At 44.0% G+C, this 19,583-nt stretch overlaps 1 protein-coding gene across 1 annotated transcript in view; it reads right to left on the bottom strand.

Moving 5' to 3' along the window:
- SLC12A7 (solute carrier family 12 member 7) overlaps positions 1-19,378 on the bottom strand; it is a 193,835-nt gene extending 174,457 nt beyond the window's left edge. The window contains exon 1 of the mRNA XM_088445686.1: positions 19,057-19,378. Coding sequence (XP_088301812.1) covers positions 19,057-19,177 — 121 coding nt within the window. The 5' untranslated portion in view covers positions 19,178-19,378. The remainder of the gene's footprint in view (positions 1-19,056) is intronic.
- Between the last annotated feature and the right edge of the window lie 205 nt (positions 19,379-19,583).

Genomic DNA, 19,583 nt, shown 5'->3' with positions numbered 1-19,583 from the left:
TCAGACCCGGTTGCAAGCGCAGTGCGCTCGCAACCAGGTCGATGGTGGGCCAGTGTGCATGCGCACGATGGAGCCGTCTCCGTCGTGCGCATGCGCGAGACCCGGATATCGACGGGCACTCCGTCACTCAGGGTCTCACAACAAAGGGGGCGAGCTGTCGATGTTGAGTGACAGCTCGCCCCCTTTGGTGGGCGGGCCGGGGGAGTGGCTGCCCAAACGGAGGCGTTCCCATGTGAACACCTCCGTTTGGGGGCGGCCCCACTGACATCACGAGCCCGGAAATGTAAGAACTTCGCTATTAGAGTACGTGGTGGTGCCCCAGGTGGCAGGGGTCTAAATGGCACCCGATGGGCTCTCTCAATTGTGAAATATGATGAGAAAGAGGTAGAGCTGAACGTGTCAGACAGCCATTTTTCCAGGAATTTTTCAGGATTGGTTCCCTCCTCCTTCTCTGGCAACCCCACGAAACGGACATTATTACGCCTTAGGCGTCCCTCCATGTCGGACATTTTCCTTGTATGAAAATAAGCTGGGAATCCATAGAGTCAACACGGACGCTTAAGGGTGTCATCTTAATCTCCAAAGTGGAAGTGCGAGTCTCCACCTCACCAACTCTCTCACGCTGTGTATGCTTATTTTAAGTGCACTTATGTGTGTAGGTCTCCTTTTTTTTGGTACACAGCATTAACATTTTGTCCTATCATTTTTGTAGTCCCCCAAGGACTGTTTTGTTATAGCAATATATAATTACCATAGAACTTAGGGCCTGATTCAGAGCTCAACGCTGAGCGGTCTGATTCAGGACCCTCCTACCTTTTTTTGGAGCGTCCTCATGGACGCTCGCATAGCTGTGGGTTACCACCCACAGCTATAGCGAGCGTCCATGATGATGGTCGCGATGGTCTTGACCATCGGGCTTGCGACGGAGACCCTGCGGTAGGGTCTCGCTGCTGCAAGCCCTGGAGTGATTTTGGCTCTATCAGAGCCAAAATCACTCCCACTGACATCACTAGTGATGTCAGTGGGGCTGGCTTGAGACGGTAGACGTTCCCATGGGAACGCCTCCGTCTGGCAGGCACGCCCCCGGCACGCCCACCAAAGGAGGCGTGCTGTCAATCAACATCGACAGCACGCCCCCTTTGGTGCGAGACCCGGAGCGACGGTGAGCCCGTCGCTCGCCGGGTTTCGCGCATGCGCACGACGGAGCTCCCTCCGTCGTGCGCATGCGCAGTGGGGAACATCGACCCGCTTGCGAGCGGGTCTGAATGACCCCCTTAGCTAAGCTTTAAGGAACATTTTAAGTAATTTGCAACATCAAGCTGCTGACAAATCCATTATACCCGTAATGTCCAGATTAGATTAGACCCCTTTGTAGGGAATTGGTATGTAATGCAGGCGGATGTTTAGCCGCCAGATCAAATACAGACAGCGGCAGCCCGACGGATCGAAATCCCAACTGCCCTACCCTAATCCTCCCTTAGTGGTGTATAGAACCAATATTCATAGTTACAATACTTTTATATTCCTTTAAATTATATGTTGCATATAGCACTGTAGGATTACTAGATATGCTCCTGTTTCTCTTTATATAGGAAAGTGCAAGACATTTTGGGGGAGATTTTTCAGAGCTTGGATAGAGATAAAGTACCAACCAATCAGCTTCTGTCATTTTTTAAACACAGGGCCCCATTCCACAACGATAAATAACCCTTTTAGAATTCGCTAAAGGGGTTATGTCATGCTTTCAATAGTAACAAACAGGGGCAATCTAAGACTACCGCTGTTTGCATCTAAAGATGGCGAGAGCAATGTGGTCCCATTGCCGGCAATGGGGACCCGGCAGCAGCCTATCTGGTTTCAGTGAAGTCTTCCAAGCACTGCCAGGTCACCATCGGGTTAAACAGTCATGGACATGCGCAGACTGACCATCGTGCATGCGTATGACGTAGAAGTCAGTAGCCGGCAAGACCCCACTGATGAGGAGGATGTCGCTGGACCTAGTCGACGAGGTAAGTAATGATAAATACCAGTGACATATTAGTTTGTACCATCACGATACCAAACGAAATATGCCGCTGGTATTTAGGTTTGTTAATAACTGGGGCCCCCAGCCTGTAAAATGTCAGAAGCTCATTGGTTGGTACTTTATCTCTCTCCAAGGTTTGATACATATCCCCTTCTGGAGCTGATATTGGGTGAGACTTACAATAGTCAGCACAGTCCGAAATACATAAAAACCTAGTTCAAAAATAAAAAAAAGACAAGTAGCGTTCCCGCTAGACTGTTTTAGCGGAGCGCGGCACCCTGCCCTCCTTCTGGAGGGCAAAAAGCACCCTGCCCTCCAGAAGGAGGGCAAAAAGAGCACTGCCCTCACAGCCGCGGGTCACAGTGTCCCGCGGGTGGAGAAATGTGCGTTGACCCGGTCACCGCCGGAGAATAGACGCCGGACGCATGCGCCCAGCAGCTATTCTCCCTGTCTGCAGTGCTTGGGGGCTGCCCGGCGTGTCTGTAAGTGCCGGGCACGCCCCCAAGTATGACGAAAAGGGGACGCGTCTTATAGACACACTCCCTCTTCGGGCGCGCGCACAAAGGTGCCCTCTCTAACTCCAGTGCCCTTCCTGCCGCCGGAGCTAGAGTGAACACTAGACCAGTGATGGGTAACCTGATACACTTTAGGGGCTACTTGGTGAGCCCAGTAACCTTCAAAAAGGGCCACATGTTACCTTTAATCTAAACACTTAAAATAATATTTTTTTTAAAGAGAGAGACTCCTACATACATTTTCATACAAATATTATGCACAATAACATACAATGAGACTTTAGGCTAACCAGTTTTTGAAAATTAGGTAAAAGGCTGGAACAGTAATAACAAAGCAATTCTTCAGAGAAGTTTCCATCTGTCAATCTGTTGCACTGGTTGTGACACACACATACAAATATCATACAGATGTGTCCACATACATCTATCCACCGTGCACTACAAGTTGCGTTACACAACCCGTGAGAGCAGTGCGACTCTGTAGCGCAGAGCGTCTTTACGTTTGACTTTTTACCTTCAAATGCATCTTATTCGCACAATGATGCAAATAGGACACGCAAGCAGCTATTGTAGTGTTCCTGCTAGTCTGTTTTTGCAGTTAAAACAGCCTGCCCTGTGCCTTTACCGCCCGCGGGCCGCAGTGTCCTGTGGATGGGAGAAGCTGTGGTGAGCTACCTCCACCGGGCGAATAGATACTGTGTGCATGCTCAAGGTAGATTTCCACCATGAGGGCAGAGCTTGGGGGAAGCCCAGTATGCCCCCAAAGTGTGATGAATTGGGGGGGGGTCACAAGGACATGCCCCTTCCCCCCGCTTGGCCATGCCCCCTTTCTGGAGCACCGTTGGCATGCACAGATACTCCATGACTAGACCCTCCGCGCCCTGCCTTTCCCCCAGTCTAGTGGGAACACTATTTTGTTTAAAAGGATATGCATCATGCTTATATATTCTGTGTACGACTGCAGGTGCATATACATGCTAAATTCTACATTACAGTGTTAGCGGCTGTGACACTAACGTAGCGTTAAGCATGCAGATGCACCCGTAGTTATAGTTACAGAATATAGGCATATTGCATATCATTGTAATCAGCAAAAGCTGCTTGCGTGTCCTCTTCGCATTGCTGTGCGAATAAGACTCATTTCAAGGTTAAATGATGCTCGGCACTACCGGGTCACGCCACGGCATGGAGCGACTAGAAGGGCTGTTTAACGCACAAGCTGGCTAGAATGTATAAAGGCACATTTGTAGCTTTCAATAAATGGCAAATTATTATGCCGTTCAAAATATAGACCTATACAATGGGTGTACCTGTTTGTGCAGTTTACAAAGAACATAAATAATAAAAAAGAGAAGTGGCTGTGCAGATGCAGCAATTTTTTAGCCCCTGAGCTACAAAACTGCTCTGAGCCAACCGCAGCATACAAATACTTCTGTTGCCTTCCAGGACACATACTTCTTCATAGGCAAACACAAGGGGGGTTTCCGGTTGCCTGGAATTTTACTAATACTGCATGTTCTTCTCAGTATCACAAATTAAATAATCAGCACCACCTCAGGATCTTTAACAAGTGCCAGTGATTAATAACTACTCCTGTGCACCAACTAGGAGATCTCGAAAACATGCACTGTCAAAGACCAACAATAGGGTTAATTGTTAATACTGTATAATAATACACTATCCAGTGAATAAGGAGACCAATATAAACATATATGTCTAAGGCAGTGCTAGTTTCTTCTTCTGCTCCCCAGACTTGTTCCAATGGTCAGGAAAGGTCCTTGTGTTCCCGCTAGGCCTGCTAAAGTGTCCCGGGAAAAGTGGGAAAAGTTGCGGTGACTGATCACAGCCGGGTGAATAGACGGCGTGCGGACGCCATATATTCACCATGATGGGAGAGCTTGGGGGAAGCCCAGCACCTCTGTAAGTGCTGGGCACCTCCCCAAGTGTGACAAATTAGAGGCCCTCCCCAAATGCAGCCACGCCCCCTTTACAAGAGCAGAGCTTTCAGCGTGCGCAGAGGCTCCCTGCCAGCACCCTCAGCGTCCTGCTCTGATCGCAGTCTAACGGGACCCCTAGGTGTCCACATGTGAAATAAAAACATTCAGCTTAGGCAGGATGGCCTTACTGCTGCTTCTAATGGCTTACTGTGATTGCTGGTCCTGTATATGCTGGATTTATGACACACAATACACTTTGTATGACGCTTGTTAAAGCTGGTTAAGTGCTAATTCTACCCTCTTCATGGACTGGCCACACTCACTCTAAAATCAAGCATTTGGAAACCTCCCTCTAGAAATTCTGTTTGCCACTGTTCTTGGAGGTAATAGAACATCAGCGCACGCTATAAGGCCTCAGGCTACGGACAGCATCGCAGTGGCTATGCACGCCCATGCAATGGCGTTCAAACGCACTGCAACACCTGCGTTTAGATGACCCCCCCCCGTCACCACCCACAAACGGCACTTCCCGTCAATCACTCTGCGTGGTCACTGCAGAACACAACAATCGGCCCATTGCGTGTGTATTAGCAGCTGCGATCCTTGCTGAATCAGGCTCTTAGTGTGAAACCACTGAAGTCTGATTTAAGCATTATTAAGGTATTATGGCCCTCATTCAGAGGCGGTCGTTAGTTGCAAGCGGTCGCTCTGAATCAGGGCGGCCGCTTGCATCCTGAACGACCGCCTCTTTGTCGATCGCTAAGCTGTGGGTTAACACCCACAGCTCTAGTGACAGACATGGGTGATGGTCGCACCATCGGGGCTTACGACCAGACCCTAAGGTTGGGTCTGGGCACTCGTAAGCCCCAGGGAGCTTCCTGCTCTGATCGAGCAGGAAGCTGCCCACTGACATCAGCAATGTCATCAGTGGGGCCGCACCCAAACGGCAAGCGTTCCGCCTGGAACGCCTCCGTTTGGGCAGGCACGCCCCCTGCCCACCTCCCAAACGGGGCAAGCTGTCACTCACCATCGACAGCTCGCCCTGTCTGCTGCGAGACCACTAGCGACGGAGCGTCCGTCATTAGCCGGGTCTCGCGCATGCGCAAAACGGAGCCGGCTCTGTCATGCGCATGCCCAGTGGGGTAACATCGAGTCGGTTGCGAGCGCTCAGTGCTTGCGACCGACTCTGAATGACCCCCTAACTGTGTGTGGGGATAGTACAAATTGGAGCCAATCAAACAAATGTAAATGCTCAATGAAGAAGGAAAGTAGTGAGCTAATCTACGCAGCATGATGTGCTAAGGGTTATTCCATTGTGCACACATTAAAAAAGAATAAGTACATTTTTATTATATGCATCAATGTAGCCATAGCACTTCACAAAAAATGAAATACCAAGGAACCCCAGTGGCACAGAAATTGGTGATGGCATTGTCCTATTTATATTATAGCACACTGTCAATTTCAGAACTTTAAGGTGCATACACACGTAACGATTTTTTTAACGATTTGTCGATAACGACGTTGTTATCGTTAAAAAAAAAAAAAATTGTTCAGTTTATGAGTTATAACGATGAACGATAATCACAAATGCGCACTCCCGTTTGTAATTATCGTTCATCGTCCATTTCAGGCTATCCAACATGACGATTTTCATTAAGGGAAGGAACATTATTCGTTCATCATTCAAAAAATCGTTCACTTTTTCACGGGAAAATCTGACAAAAAAGTCTGACAGAAAATCGTTGGTTACAAAATCGTTACGTGTATATGCACCTTTAGACTTAAATGTTTTGTAGTTGCCACTTAACTTCTGTTACAGAACACCCATAGCTATTTAGCAAACAAATACTAGCAAATGTTAACGGAAATTAGATTTAGATTTAACTTTTATAAAAAAATATTGGATAATATGCTCCAGAAGAATAAAAACAGTTTCCAAAATAATGAATATTAATTCAAGTCATTTCTATATTTGGGCCAACTACTGTTTGAAAAAAACAACACATTTAATGTTCTGGAAAAGTTGGAAAAGGTGTACATTAGTTTTAATATTTTTAAGCCATCTTTCAAAGAAAAGGCCAATTAAATCTTTTGTATTACAAGATCTCTAAACCCTTCATAACCGGAGGCAATTTTCATCTGAATGGCCAGAACAATGTAGGCACACAGTAGTAGCAAACGTTAAATTAACACCTGATGTGGCAGGCTGCCACTTATGTAATAGACTGTGTAAAACAGGTTTCCTAAAGCATTAAATATTAATTTAGCTTTTTCCTTCTACACACATTACTTTTTCAAATATTAGATGTAATAATGAAGGAATTGTGCACCAATTGAAATTAATGGAAAAACATTTTAATGCAAACCAAGCAATCTGAGAAGCCAAAAGTAGCATTAACACTTGAGAGCTAACTGCCCCCCAAAACCCCTCTGGACTGTTAGGGTGCCTTGATGAATGAGTCTGGAAACCACTGCCCTAGTACTAACCCAGAGCGAGTATTTTTTAGCTGATTTCCATGGCAATGTACTGAAATTAATCGTCCCTTGATTCCACCTGTTCTATAGCTTATGTTGGGTACACACTGGCAGATATATTGGCCGATCAAACGATCAATATTGTGTGCCTGTCAGCCAGTGTGTACCAGCGATATGTCTGAACGTCGTCGTTCACAGACACATCGCGGCAGCTGTGCTGTACAGCCGATGGCAGAAATATCTGTCCATCATGCTGTGTGTACAGGGCGATCAGCTAGCCGCTCGTACACTTGCAGCGGCAGCCATGGGGAGGGGGTCGTGGCTTGACCCCCGGCCAGATGACAGATGATGGTTGGTCAGTGCGTATGATCAACCATCACCTGCAGATATATCTGCAGATTACTCGATCTGCAGATATCTGTAAAGGTGCACACACAGGGTACGATTAAAATGCACGATATGAACGTTAATGATCATATCCTGCATTTTTCGGTGTCTGCAACCCACCAACGACCTGCGATGCGCGGGCATGTATGGACGATAAAGATATCGTCCATCGACTGTGTATGCAGGCCAACCCGGTCAATATTGACCAGGTTACTATAGGGACCGTCATTGGTGGGTTGGTGGTGTGCTGGATGATCGATCATCCAGTACACCCGGGATATCGTTCATCGATATGGTTATCGACGACGGTCCTCCCGTGTGTATGCACCATTAGGTGTGTACCCAGCTTTACGCTGCAAAAAAATCACTTATGTCAGCAATTGTATAATTAATGTTGACATTTTTTTTAGGCTTTGTAAAAATAATAATTTATACAGCAAATTACTAAATATAGTGACGCATACAGTCGTTGACCTTTACTAGATTCCTTCCCATGTAACATTTTCCAAAATTGCAAAAATATGTTTTTGGAAAGAACCCACCATACTAAAGCTACAATACTGCCACCACCTCACATCTTACAGCCATGACACCATTAAACACCGAACTCCCCAGCCACTATAATCAAACAATTGATTCTGACCTCACACACACCGTTACCTTTCTATCCTAGTCCACAGAGTGAGAGGTGCCACACAACAAATATGAAAAGCAGTATAGGGTTAACATTTATCGCACTGGGTGAAAGATGACAGCGGACAAGTGTTAAGAAAAATATATATAAAATGGTTCACTGCACAGCAATAAAAATGTGCAGAACTAAAATGGTGTGTGTTAAGAAAGGTATGTCAAGAAATATTTCAACTGATAATCAAGATGGAACATGTTTACTGTATGCAATACCCAGAGTGGTCTATTTGTCGATAAACGCTTAACAGTGGCTGTGAAGTTTCAATGGTTTCACAGGCTGCTCCCCCAATGATATGCTACAATAGAGTACTTCATGGGTTGGGTACGGTCGGGATGCCAGCAGTCAGGATACCGATAGCAGAAGCCTGATCCAATGAGGTACGTGTCCTAACTCAACCCTTCTCTTAACCCACCTTTCCCACAGCCTATCCCTAACCCTGCCCTCTAACCCCAATACCACTGTCGAGATGCCAGCGGTCAGGATTCTGGATCCGGTATTCCAAACGCTGGCATAGTAACTACATCCCGTACTTCACATAGAGGTGCACAACCTGTCTTATAAAAGTGTTTACATTTCAGCAGAATATTGGCCTCTTCAAAATATTAACTAATAACATATTATGTTTAGGAAATTTCACACCAGTGGCGAATCTACGAGGGTGATTCAATAAGTAAGGTAACAAGACCTCTCCTGTGTGTCTATTTTGTTCTAATTTCCTGTGAGGCCAGAGCAGGTAGACAAGGCCGTTAGACTGCGCCTCATATCGACATACCGCCCAACATCAGCTGTAAGATGGCGGGGCTGGCAGAAACATGGTCAAACATTGAGGTGCGTAGTGTGATCAGATTTCTGCGTCTAAAGGGCACATCAGCAGCAGAAATTCATCGCCAACCTGTTGCAGTGTACGCTGGTAACTTCATTTCATGGAAACAAGTTTGGGTTTGGTGCACTGCCTTTGATACAGGCAGGACAGACATTTAAGATGAGCAGCCATCTGGCCGGCCAAGCATGTCCACCACTGACGACAATTCGTGCTGGACTGAAGGTCTGATTCAGGAGGAATGTCTGCTATTGTGACAAGGGTTGGGCACAATGCCAGAGTCTACTGCACCACAGAGAGGATGAGGCCCACATGGAGTAGTCGGCCCATGGGCCCCCTCTCTTAAACCCCGTTTCACACTGTATTGCAGGAACACCTAAGAGAAATATGCAATTTGAAGACCACGGGTGTGATGCATCAAACCTTGTAGAGAGATAAAGTGGAGAGGTTACCCAATTGCAACCAACCAATCTGTTTCTGTCACTTTAGAAGCTGTGCTAGATAAATGACAGTTAGGCCCGTATTCAATTTGAAACTAAAACTCCGTTGCCAGACTTTTCGTCGTCATCGCGGTTTCAGTTGCGAAAAAGTATTGCGTGCGTCCCCGTATTAAATTCCAAATCGGTGAAAACGGGACGCAGTGAAACTCAAATAGGCGCAAAGTATTGTCGTTTTTGGGGAAATCAGCCTGACACCCCCAAAAGATGCTCTGACATGGGGGTTAACTATGAGTACCGCCGATTAGCCCTGCTGAAGGTATTTGGGATCTTTGAATGGTCTCAATAGGCACTATTTAGCGTCTGTCAGCAAGTGGTGAAGAATTGTATTTTGCTACTTTTTTGGGGGGAAAATAAGTATTCCTATCAAATTTGGGGTACATGAAAATGGGTGCAAGCATATTTTAAAGCTGCTAAAGTAAAGCATTAAAAACCACAAAAACGCACCTTCAGCAAACACCTGCAATTCAAAAAACACCTCCCCCATACTTGCAGACACCCCCAGATGCAATTTCGCTAGTTTTTGAATTTGTACCCCCGCTCTGAAAAAATAGGTGAAAAAAAATCAAAGTGCTTTTTTGTGGTGTCCTTTGTGGGTCTTTCTGCTGGTTTTTTTTACGCAGTTAGCGTGGGGGGGGGGTTGGCCAATGGGTGCAGGGTGGTTCCCGAAACATTGCACCCCAAAACCCCAATTCTGCACTTTTTTCCGCCGGGTGTTCATAGGCGAACCTTTTTCGCCTATTACATTGCATTATCGCACCGGCGAAAAGGCACTGAAATTGAATATGGGAAGAAGTTAAATCGGCGAAAATTACATCATCGGCGAAAAAGTATCACAGAAATTGACTTTTTGCTCCAAATTAAATACGGCCCTTAGAAGTGGATGGTTGCTTTGAGCAACTTCTCCACTTTATCTATCTCCCCTCACAATGAGGTATGATACATTTTTCAGATATGAATTCAGGGACTGATTTATATACAGCATGCCATTTATTTTAGTTATGATTATTATTTTTATAGTAACACTTTCTTTATTTAAGGCAAAGTAAACACAAACTAAAAAAAAGTGGAGACCTATTATTAACAATTTATAAACTCCCAGTCTTTAGAGCTCCAAATACTATGTGTGATCAATTGTCCCAAATAGTAACAACAAATGGGATTCTCTCCTAAGGGAAGAGGAAGAAGAGGGGGGAGGGAGGAGGAGTAAATCATATGAAATTTCAAAAAACCATAAAAATATTCCAATGGTATCTGACCCAAAACACTGGCAACAGATGTTAAAATTGACAGCCTTGTTCCAGAGTGATGCTCAGCCAGGAGGTGGGGGGTACACAACATGACTTTTGCTCTATCTCCATTTAAAGATAATTTGCTTAATAAATGTGCTGATTCTGTATTACAATGATGGCAGAAAAACAGCTGTATATAGCAACCACTGGGGCTGCAGCTGATGGAGATCACAAGTTAATAACATTTTCCTAAGTGTCAAGAGCAGTTGTAAGGCAATATGAAAAGTTATTTAAACATTGTCTTGAAATAGTAGGTGTAAAATGGCACTGCTATTCTACTTTTTTTTTTAATTATTGCCTTCTAACAACAACTGGGTACTCTGATACCCATTTAGTGTTCCCTCTAGCTCCGGCGGCAGGCAGGGCGCCGGAGCTAGAGAGGGCAATCTTGAAAAAGGGGCGTGGTTATGAAAAGGGGGCATGTCTATAAGACGCGTCCCCTTTTCGTCATACTTGGGGGCGTGCCCGGCGCTTACGGACATGCCGGGCAGCCCCCAAGCGCTGCAGAAAGGGAGAATAGATGTCGGGCGCATGCGCCCGGCGTCTATTCTCCGGCGGTGACCGGGTCACCGCATTTTGTCCACCCGCTGGACACTGCGTCCCGCGGGTGAGAACGGCTCCTGCAGGCTGTTAGGGCAGGGCGCTTTTTGCCCTCCAGAAGGAGGGCAGGGCACCGCGCCCCGCTAAAACAGCCTAGCGGGAACGCTACCCATTTTATATCAAAGTCCCAGGTCTGACTCAGGATTTGAAACATGTTTCAACCCAGATCAGACCCAGGACAGACCCCTTTTACACTGCGGCACACCGCAGTCTGCAGTGACCCGGCTTTTCGGGCGTTGCACTGCAGTGGACCCTTGGAGATGATATCATCTCCAAGGGCCATTCAAGCCGGCCAATCGGGCAGCATGATCCAGTCATCGTGACCCAAATCACGCAGTTTACACTGCAGGGTGACACAGGAACGATCCGTGGCTAACCCTGCAAGTTACCAGAGTTAGATGCCCGGGTCCCTGGACCCGGGTGGATCCGTATACACTGACAAAAATCCCAGGTTGATGAGTGTTCACATGCATCAACCTGGGATTTTCAGGTCGGTGTAAAAAGGGGTATTAGTGGCTCTTTGCATACAATACTCATAGGGGATAATTCACTTAGCTGTGTGGAGTCCCACCTTGCCAAGTGAGCACATATTCCGCACTTATGGTAGCCCTGAACTCACAGATTTTTGTTAAAAAAAAAAAGTACAAAAATACACAAGTTTGAAGCAAGTTAATGCCATTGCTGGATTTCCCACACCGTTTTTCTGGCTAATTGAGTTGATCCTTTAGAGGCAAGCTGTGATTTGTGGGAAAATAGGGATAACCTTTAAATTATTTTTCAAAACATTTTTAATACATTGCTGAAAGCTGTAACAAATTTGTAAAGAACCTGCATTTCAGGTTTATGGGGGTTTTTTTTCTGACAGAAGCAAAATAGAAAGAAAAAGGAAAATCATCCCAAGCAGCAAAGAGACGCTAGAAACAGACAAATGAAACATGCGCAACAATTTAAAACAAACTTCAGCAAATTGTCTTTTCACATGAAAATATTTTAAAAGCTCAAGAATGTTCTTCTGTATAGCCAAATGCAGCAAACTATAATATCAATTATTATTGTATTTTACTTGGACTATAAAAGGACATGACGCACAACTCCATACAAAGCACTTGCTGTAAATGAGGCTGAATTCGCTTCTTATTCACTTCTTTATTCATACTCCAGCTTCTTATTCACTTCTAATTCATGCTCCAGCTTCTTATTCATGCTCCAACTTCTTATTCATACTCCAGCTTCTTATTCGCTTCTTATTCATGCTCCAACTACTTATTCACTTATTCATGCTCCAGCTTCTTATTCATGCTCCAACTTCTTATTCATACTCCAGCTTCTTATTCGCTTCTTATTCATGCTCCAACTACTTATTCACTTATTCATGCTCCAGCTTCTTATTCATGCTCCAACTTCTTATTCATGCTCCAGCTTCTTATTCACTTCTTATTCATGCTCCAAAGTCTTATTCATGCTCCAGCTTCTTATTCACTTCTTATTCATGCTCCAACGTCTTATTCACTCCTTATTCATGCTCCAACATCTTATTCATGCTCCAGCTTCTTATTCACTTCTTATTCATGCTCCAACGTCTTATTCATGCTCCAGCTTCTTATTCACTTCTTATTCATGCTTCAACTACTTATTCACTTCTTATTCATGCTCCAGCTTCTTATTCACTTCTTATTCATGCTCCAACTACTTATTCACTTCTTATTCATGCTCCAGCTTCTTATTCACTTCTTATTCATGCTCCAGCTTCTTATTCACTTCTTATTCATGCTCCAACGTCTTATTCATGCTCCAGCTTCTTATTCACTTCTAATTCATGCTCCAACGTCTTATTCATGCTCCAGCTTCTTATTCACTTCTTATTCATGCTCCAACTTCTTATTCATACTCCAGCTTCTTATTCACTTCTAATTCATGCTCCAACGTCTTATTCATGCTCCAGCTTCTTATTCACTTCTAATTCATGCTCCAACGTCTTATTCATGCTCCAGCTTCTTATTCACTTCTTATTCATGCTCCAACGTCTTATTCATGCTCCAGCTTCTTATTCACTTCTAATTCATGCTCCAACGTCTTATTCATGCTCCAGCTTCTTATTCACTTCTTATTCATGCTCCAACTTCTTATTCATACTCCAGCTTCTTATTCACTTCTTATTCATGCTCCAACTACTTATTCACTTCTTATTCATGCTCCAGCTTCTTATTCACTTCTTATTCATGCTCCAACTTCTTATTCACTTCTTATTCATGTTCCAACGTCTTATTCATGCTCCAGCTTCTTATTCACTTCTAATTCATGCTCCAACGTCTTATTCATGCTCCAGCTTCTTATTCACTTCTTATTCATGCTCCAACTTCTTATTCACTTCTTATTCATGCTCCAACGTCTTATTCATGCTCCAACTTCTTATTCACTTCTTATTCATGCTCCAACTACTTATTCACTTCTTATTCATGCTCCAGCTTCTTATTCACTTCTTATTCATGCTCCAAAGTCTTATTCATGCTCCAGCTTCTTATTCACTTCTTATTCATGCTCCAACGTCTTATTCACTTCTTATTCATGCTCCAACATCTTATTCATGCTCCAGCTTCTTATTCACTTCTAATTCATGCTCCAGCTTCTTATTCATGCTCCAACTTCTTATTCATACTCCAGCTTCTTATTCGCTTCTTATTCATGCTCCAACTACTTATTCATACTCCAGCTTCTTATTCACTTCTTATTCATGCTCCAACGTCTTATTCATGCTCCAGCTTCTTATTCACTTCTTATTCATGCTCCAACGTCTTATTCATGCTCCAGCTTCTTATTCACTTCTTATTCATGCTCCAACGTCTTATTCATGCTCCAGCTTCTTATTCACTTCTTATTCATGCTCCAACTTCTTATTCATACTCCAGCTTCTTATTCACTTCTAATTCATGCTCCAGCTTCTTATTCATGCTCCAACTTCTTATTCATACTCCAGCTTCTTATTCGCTTCTTATTCATGCTCCAACTACTTATTCACTTATTCATGCTCCAGCTTCTTATTCATGCTCCAACTTCTTATTCATACTCCAGCTTCTTATTCGCTTCTTATTCATGCTCCAGCTTCTTATTCACTTCTTATTCATGCTCCAGCTTCTTATTCACTTCTTATTCATGCTCCAACGTCTTATTCATGCTCCAGCTTCTTATTCACTTCTTATTCATGCTCCAACTACTTATTCACTTCTTATTCATGCTCCAGCTTCTTATTCATGCTCCAACTACTTATTCACTTCTTATTCATGCTCCAGCTTCTTATTCACTTCTTATTCATGCTCCAGCTTCTTATTCACTTCTTATTCATGCTCCAACGTCTTATTCATGCTCCAGCTTCTTATTCACTTCTAATTCATGCTCCAACGTCTTATTCATGCTCCAGCTTCTTATTCACTTCTTATTCATGCTCCAACTTCTTATTCATACTCCAACTTCTTATTCACTTCTTATTCATGCTCCAACTACTTATTCACTTCTTATTCATGCTCCAGCTTCTTATTCACTTCTTATTCATGCTCCAAAGTCTTATTCATGCTCCAGCTTCTTATTCACTTCTTATTCATGCTCCAACGTCTTATTCACTTCGTATTCATGCTCCAACATCTTATTCATGCTCCAGCTTCTTATTCACTTCTTATTCATGCTCCAACGTCTTATTCATGCTCCAGCTTCTTATTCATGCTCCAACGTCTTATTCATGCTCCAGCTTCTTATTCATGCTCCAGCTTCTTATTCACTTCTTATTCATGCTCCAGCTTCTTATTCACTTCTTATTCATGCTCCAGCTTCTTATTCACTTCTTATTCATGATCCAACGTCTTATTCATGCTCCAGCTTCTTCTTCACTTCTTATTCATGCTCCAGCTTCTTATTCACTTCTTATTTATGCTCCAACTTCTTATTCATACTCCAGCTTCTTATTCACTTCTTATTGATGCTCCAACTTCTTATTCATGCTCCAGCTTCTAATTCATGCTCCAACTACTTATTCACTTCTTATTCATGCTCCAGCTTCTTATTCACTTCTTATTCATGCTCCAGCTTCTTATTCACTTCTTATTCATGCTCCAGCTTCTTATTCACTTCTTATTCATGCTCCAACGTCTTATTCATGCTCCAGCTTCTTATTCACTTCTTATTCATGCTCCAACGTCTTATTCATGCTCCAGCTTCTTCTTCACTTCTTATTCATGCTCCAGCTTCTTATTCACTTCTTATTCATGCTCCAACTTCTTATTCATACTCCAGCTTCTTATTCACTTCTTATTCATGCTCCAACTTCTTATTCACTTCTTATTGATGCTCCAACTTCTTATTCATGCTCCAGCTTCTAATTCATGCTCCAACTACTTATTCACTTCTTATTCATGCTCCAGCTTCTTATTCACTTCTTATTCATGCTCCAGCTTCTTATTCACTTCTAATTCATGCTCCAACTTCTTATTCATGCTCCAGCTTCTTATTCACTTCTTATTCATGCTCCAACTACTTATTCACTTCTTATTCATGCTCCAGCTTCTTATTCACTTCTTATTCATGCTCCAGCTTCTTATTCATACTCCAGCTTCTTATTCACTTCTTATTCAGGCTTCAGCTTTTTATGCACTTCTTATTCAAGACAATATTAAAACAATGAAATCAAGTTGGATCACAATTTTAACATTGTAAAAACAAGAAAGTGTATCCCCTACACAAATTTCAATTGTATTTTGCCAGGCCCAACAAGGTCATGGGCATGAAATAGGCTGGAAAGTGGGCGCATGTACACATTGTATTGATTTGAATAAGTAGCTGTAGTGTTGCAAGGGTTAAATAGCCTTGGGCCACAAATTTGACACTTGCAACCAACAGAGGGGGGTCACTTACATATGACCCACTTATATTTTGCCTGGCCCAACAAGCATTTGGCCATGAAATACGCTGTCAAAGTGGGCACAGGTACAACTCTTATTGATTTGAATAAGTAGCTGTAGTTTTGCAAAGGTAACTCTTGCAATGGGATGTAGTTGAGATCCCAGCGGTCGGGATGACGGCGCTCAGAATGCCGGTGCCGGAATCCCTACACCAGTCAAAATCCCTGTGGCAGCATCCCAACATTAAGGGGGTGGGTTAGGTTTAGGACGCAGAGGGGGCCTTAGGTTTAGGGTATCGGTATCATAACAGTGTCGGGATTCTGACCACTGGAGACCTGAGAGCCGGTATCCCGTAACCATTTAAGGTATGAGAAAAGTGATGTGGGCGCAGGTAAATAGCAGCCTAGAGGGTCAGTATGTTGGGTGTCTGTAATCACTCACAATAATTGTAAATGGAAAACAGTTAGGCTATTGACCTCCTGGCGCTATGCAATATACTGGAATCAGTGGTAAAAATAATGTATTTATTTAAAAAACAAAAATAATTAATAAACATGTATACACACACACATAAAACCTAGGCAGACAATATGAAAATGATTCAAAATGTAGCATATTGTGGAACATAGCAAAACTGAAAACATTGTGTGTGCAAAGTAAAATGGCAATGAGAAGATGTGCAATATAATGTTTGGCTCCTTCGGAGCATAAATTGGCACATATAGCGTCGTATTCACTTCCAGGCGAAAAGCCGTTTTCTGCGTAAAAGTATCGCGAGTGATGTCATTTCACCATGTGAAAAATTTCCTCCATATTCAATTCCGAAGACTTTTTGCTGGTGCGGAAACTCAATGCAATGGAACCTGCGAAAAAGTTTCGCCTATGAATAGGTGTCGAAAAAAAGTGCAGAATTGGGGTTTTGGGTTGCAAAGTGCGGGAAGCCCCCTGCACCCATGGGACAGTCCTCCAAAAGGTAAACTGCGGCAAAAAAAGTTTTAAAAATATTTTAGATCACCCCAAAAAGTAGTTTCATTTTGGTGGTGAAAAAGTCCAAAGTTGGGGGACAAACTTAAAAACTAGCGAAATAGACTCCAGGGGGCTCCCCAAGTATGCCCCAGGTGTTTTTAAGTTTGCAGGTGCTTGCGGCAGGTGGATTTTTTACGTTTTTTTTAAAACGTCACTTTAGCAACTTTAAAATATGCTAGCACCCATTTTCATGTACCCCAAATTTGCTGGGACTACTTACTGTCTCCAAAAAATAAAGCAAAATGCTATTCTCATCACTTATGCAAAGATGCTAAATAGCAGCGGAGATCATTTAAGCATCCAAATACCTTCAGCATGGCTACTCGGGGGTATCTATAGTGATCCCCAATGTCAGTCCATCTTCTGGAGGGTGTCAGATTTGGGGAAATCAGCCTGACAGGACTTTTCACATATTAGAGTTTTGCCTGGTCTCGATTTCGACGATTTGTAACTGAATATGGGGAAAGTGGGCACGAGTGCGATACTTTTTCGCAATGACAACCAGTCAGTGAAAAGTCCAGGACTTTTCGCCTGGAATTGAATATGCCCCATAGTGGTAAAAAAAATAATAATTTTCATAGGTACTTTAAAAGCTCAATAAACAAGCACAAGTAAAGGTGGAAATGATCCTACCCAGCTGAGGGATTGGAGCCGCAGGTAAAAAAAATGCAAGGTACCTCGCTCCAAAGTCAAACTCCAGTTAGGTAGGGATGTCCTTCCAATAGGATGCATGCACAGTCAGTGGGGCCAACGCATTTTGAACTGCAAGCAGATCCTTTTCAAGGATTGTTGCTGTTCTGCATGTTCTTCTTTTATCCCCCTTCTAATGAGGTCAGCATAGTCCCAGAAGTGTGTCTGTTACAACTTCCAGTCCGTATCATGGGAACGTGACTGGAAGTGTGCATGGGGTAGTGGGGCCTGTGCCCATTTTGCCAGCCTATTTCATGCCCAAAACCTTGCTCAGTCAGGCAAAGTACAAGTGGTTCATATGTAAGTGACCCCCCTACTGTTGGTTGCAACTGTCAAGTTTGTGGGCAAGCCTATTTAGCCCTTGCAAAACTATAGCTACTTACGGTATTCAAATCAATACAAATTGTACCTGTGTCCACTTTGCCAACCTATTTCATGCCCAAAACCTTATTGGCCCAGTCAATACATGTGGGTCATATATAAGTGACCATCCTCTATTGGTTGAAAGTGTCAAAATTGTGGCCCAAGGATATTTAACCCTTGCAGCACTACAGCTACTTATTCAAATCAATACAATTTGTATATGTGCCCACTTTGCCGGCCTATTTGATGCCCAAAATCTTGTTGGGCCAGACAAAAAACAATAGAAATTTGTGTAGGGGGGATACACTTTCTTGTTTTTACAGTGTTAAAAGTGTGATCCGACTTGATTTTTTTTAATATAACATGTTTGAATAAGAAGCTGGAGCATGAATAAGACACTGGCTGAATAAGTGGCTAACTTCAGCCTCGTTTCTTGTAACCATTACCAAACACTAGGTGCCCAGTGCTCTCATACCCAGCTGCTGAGCATTTGTATTGAGCAAACCCTGAAATCTCTCCTACGTGTGCAGCACAGCGGCAGTTAATAGTAAACTCATTAATAAACAAATGACAGATTATCACAGCAGTCTGGGGGAGTGGGCGTGGCCTAATGCTGGCGTCACAGCCAGTCAGGTGAAACCCGCTCCCGTACACACAGGTCAGTGGTCTCTTAAGCAGCAGCAGCAGCAGCAGCCGCCGCCGCCCCACACTGACCGCACTTCTTCCTCACAGACAGCCCGCGTCACACCGGCATCATGCTGTGTACGGTGCTGTGTGTGTGTGTACGGTGCACGGTTATAGCACTTAAGAGGAAGTTTCTAGTACAGAACTGATTCATGTGCACTTACCCAGCAGGGACTCCTCACTGTGACACCTCGCTGCCCCGCCGCCAGCCCTCTCCTCCTGGCCCGCACCTTCCCCAGCATCCTCCTGTTGCTCCACTGGAACCACAGTGAAGTTAGTGGGCATCCTGGCAGCGTCTGTCAGGGACGGTTGGGTGGGCGGGTAACACCTGTCCCCCCTCTGTCGGTAGCTCAGTGCGGACACGCTGCTACAGCAAAATGAGTTTGACCCCCTCTCTTCCGAGTCAGATTGCGGGTGTTCTCCCCGCCCCGGTCACACTCCGCCCTACTGCTCTGCGTTCATGTAACTGTTTAACTCTTCAGCGTCTTCTCCTGGCCTCTGAGATAAGAAAGTGTTAAATGCGGTGGGCGGAGCGGGTGTGTTGCACAGGAGGCTGGGTGGCAGCAGCCTATAGGGAGAGGCGGAGCCCTGATACTTGTTTCTAACATAAAGATTCTTCCCTGTAACCATGTAACACAGACACCTAGCAGCTCTATAGCTCCTTACCGTAATAAGACAATGCTATACTGTA

The sequence above is a fragment of the Taudactylus pleione genome, unplaced genomic scaffold, assembly GCF_031769625.1.
Source record: "Taudactylus pleione unplaced genomic scaffold, aTauple2 ptg000386l, whole genome shotgun sequence".
NCBI classification, from domain to species: Eukaryota; Metazoa; Chordata; class Amphibia; order Anura; family Myobatrachidae; genus Taudactylus; species Taudactylus pleione.
Note: the sequence above shows the minus strand (reverse complement) of the source record. Positions and strands in the feature narration are given on the sequence as shown.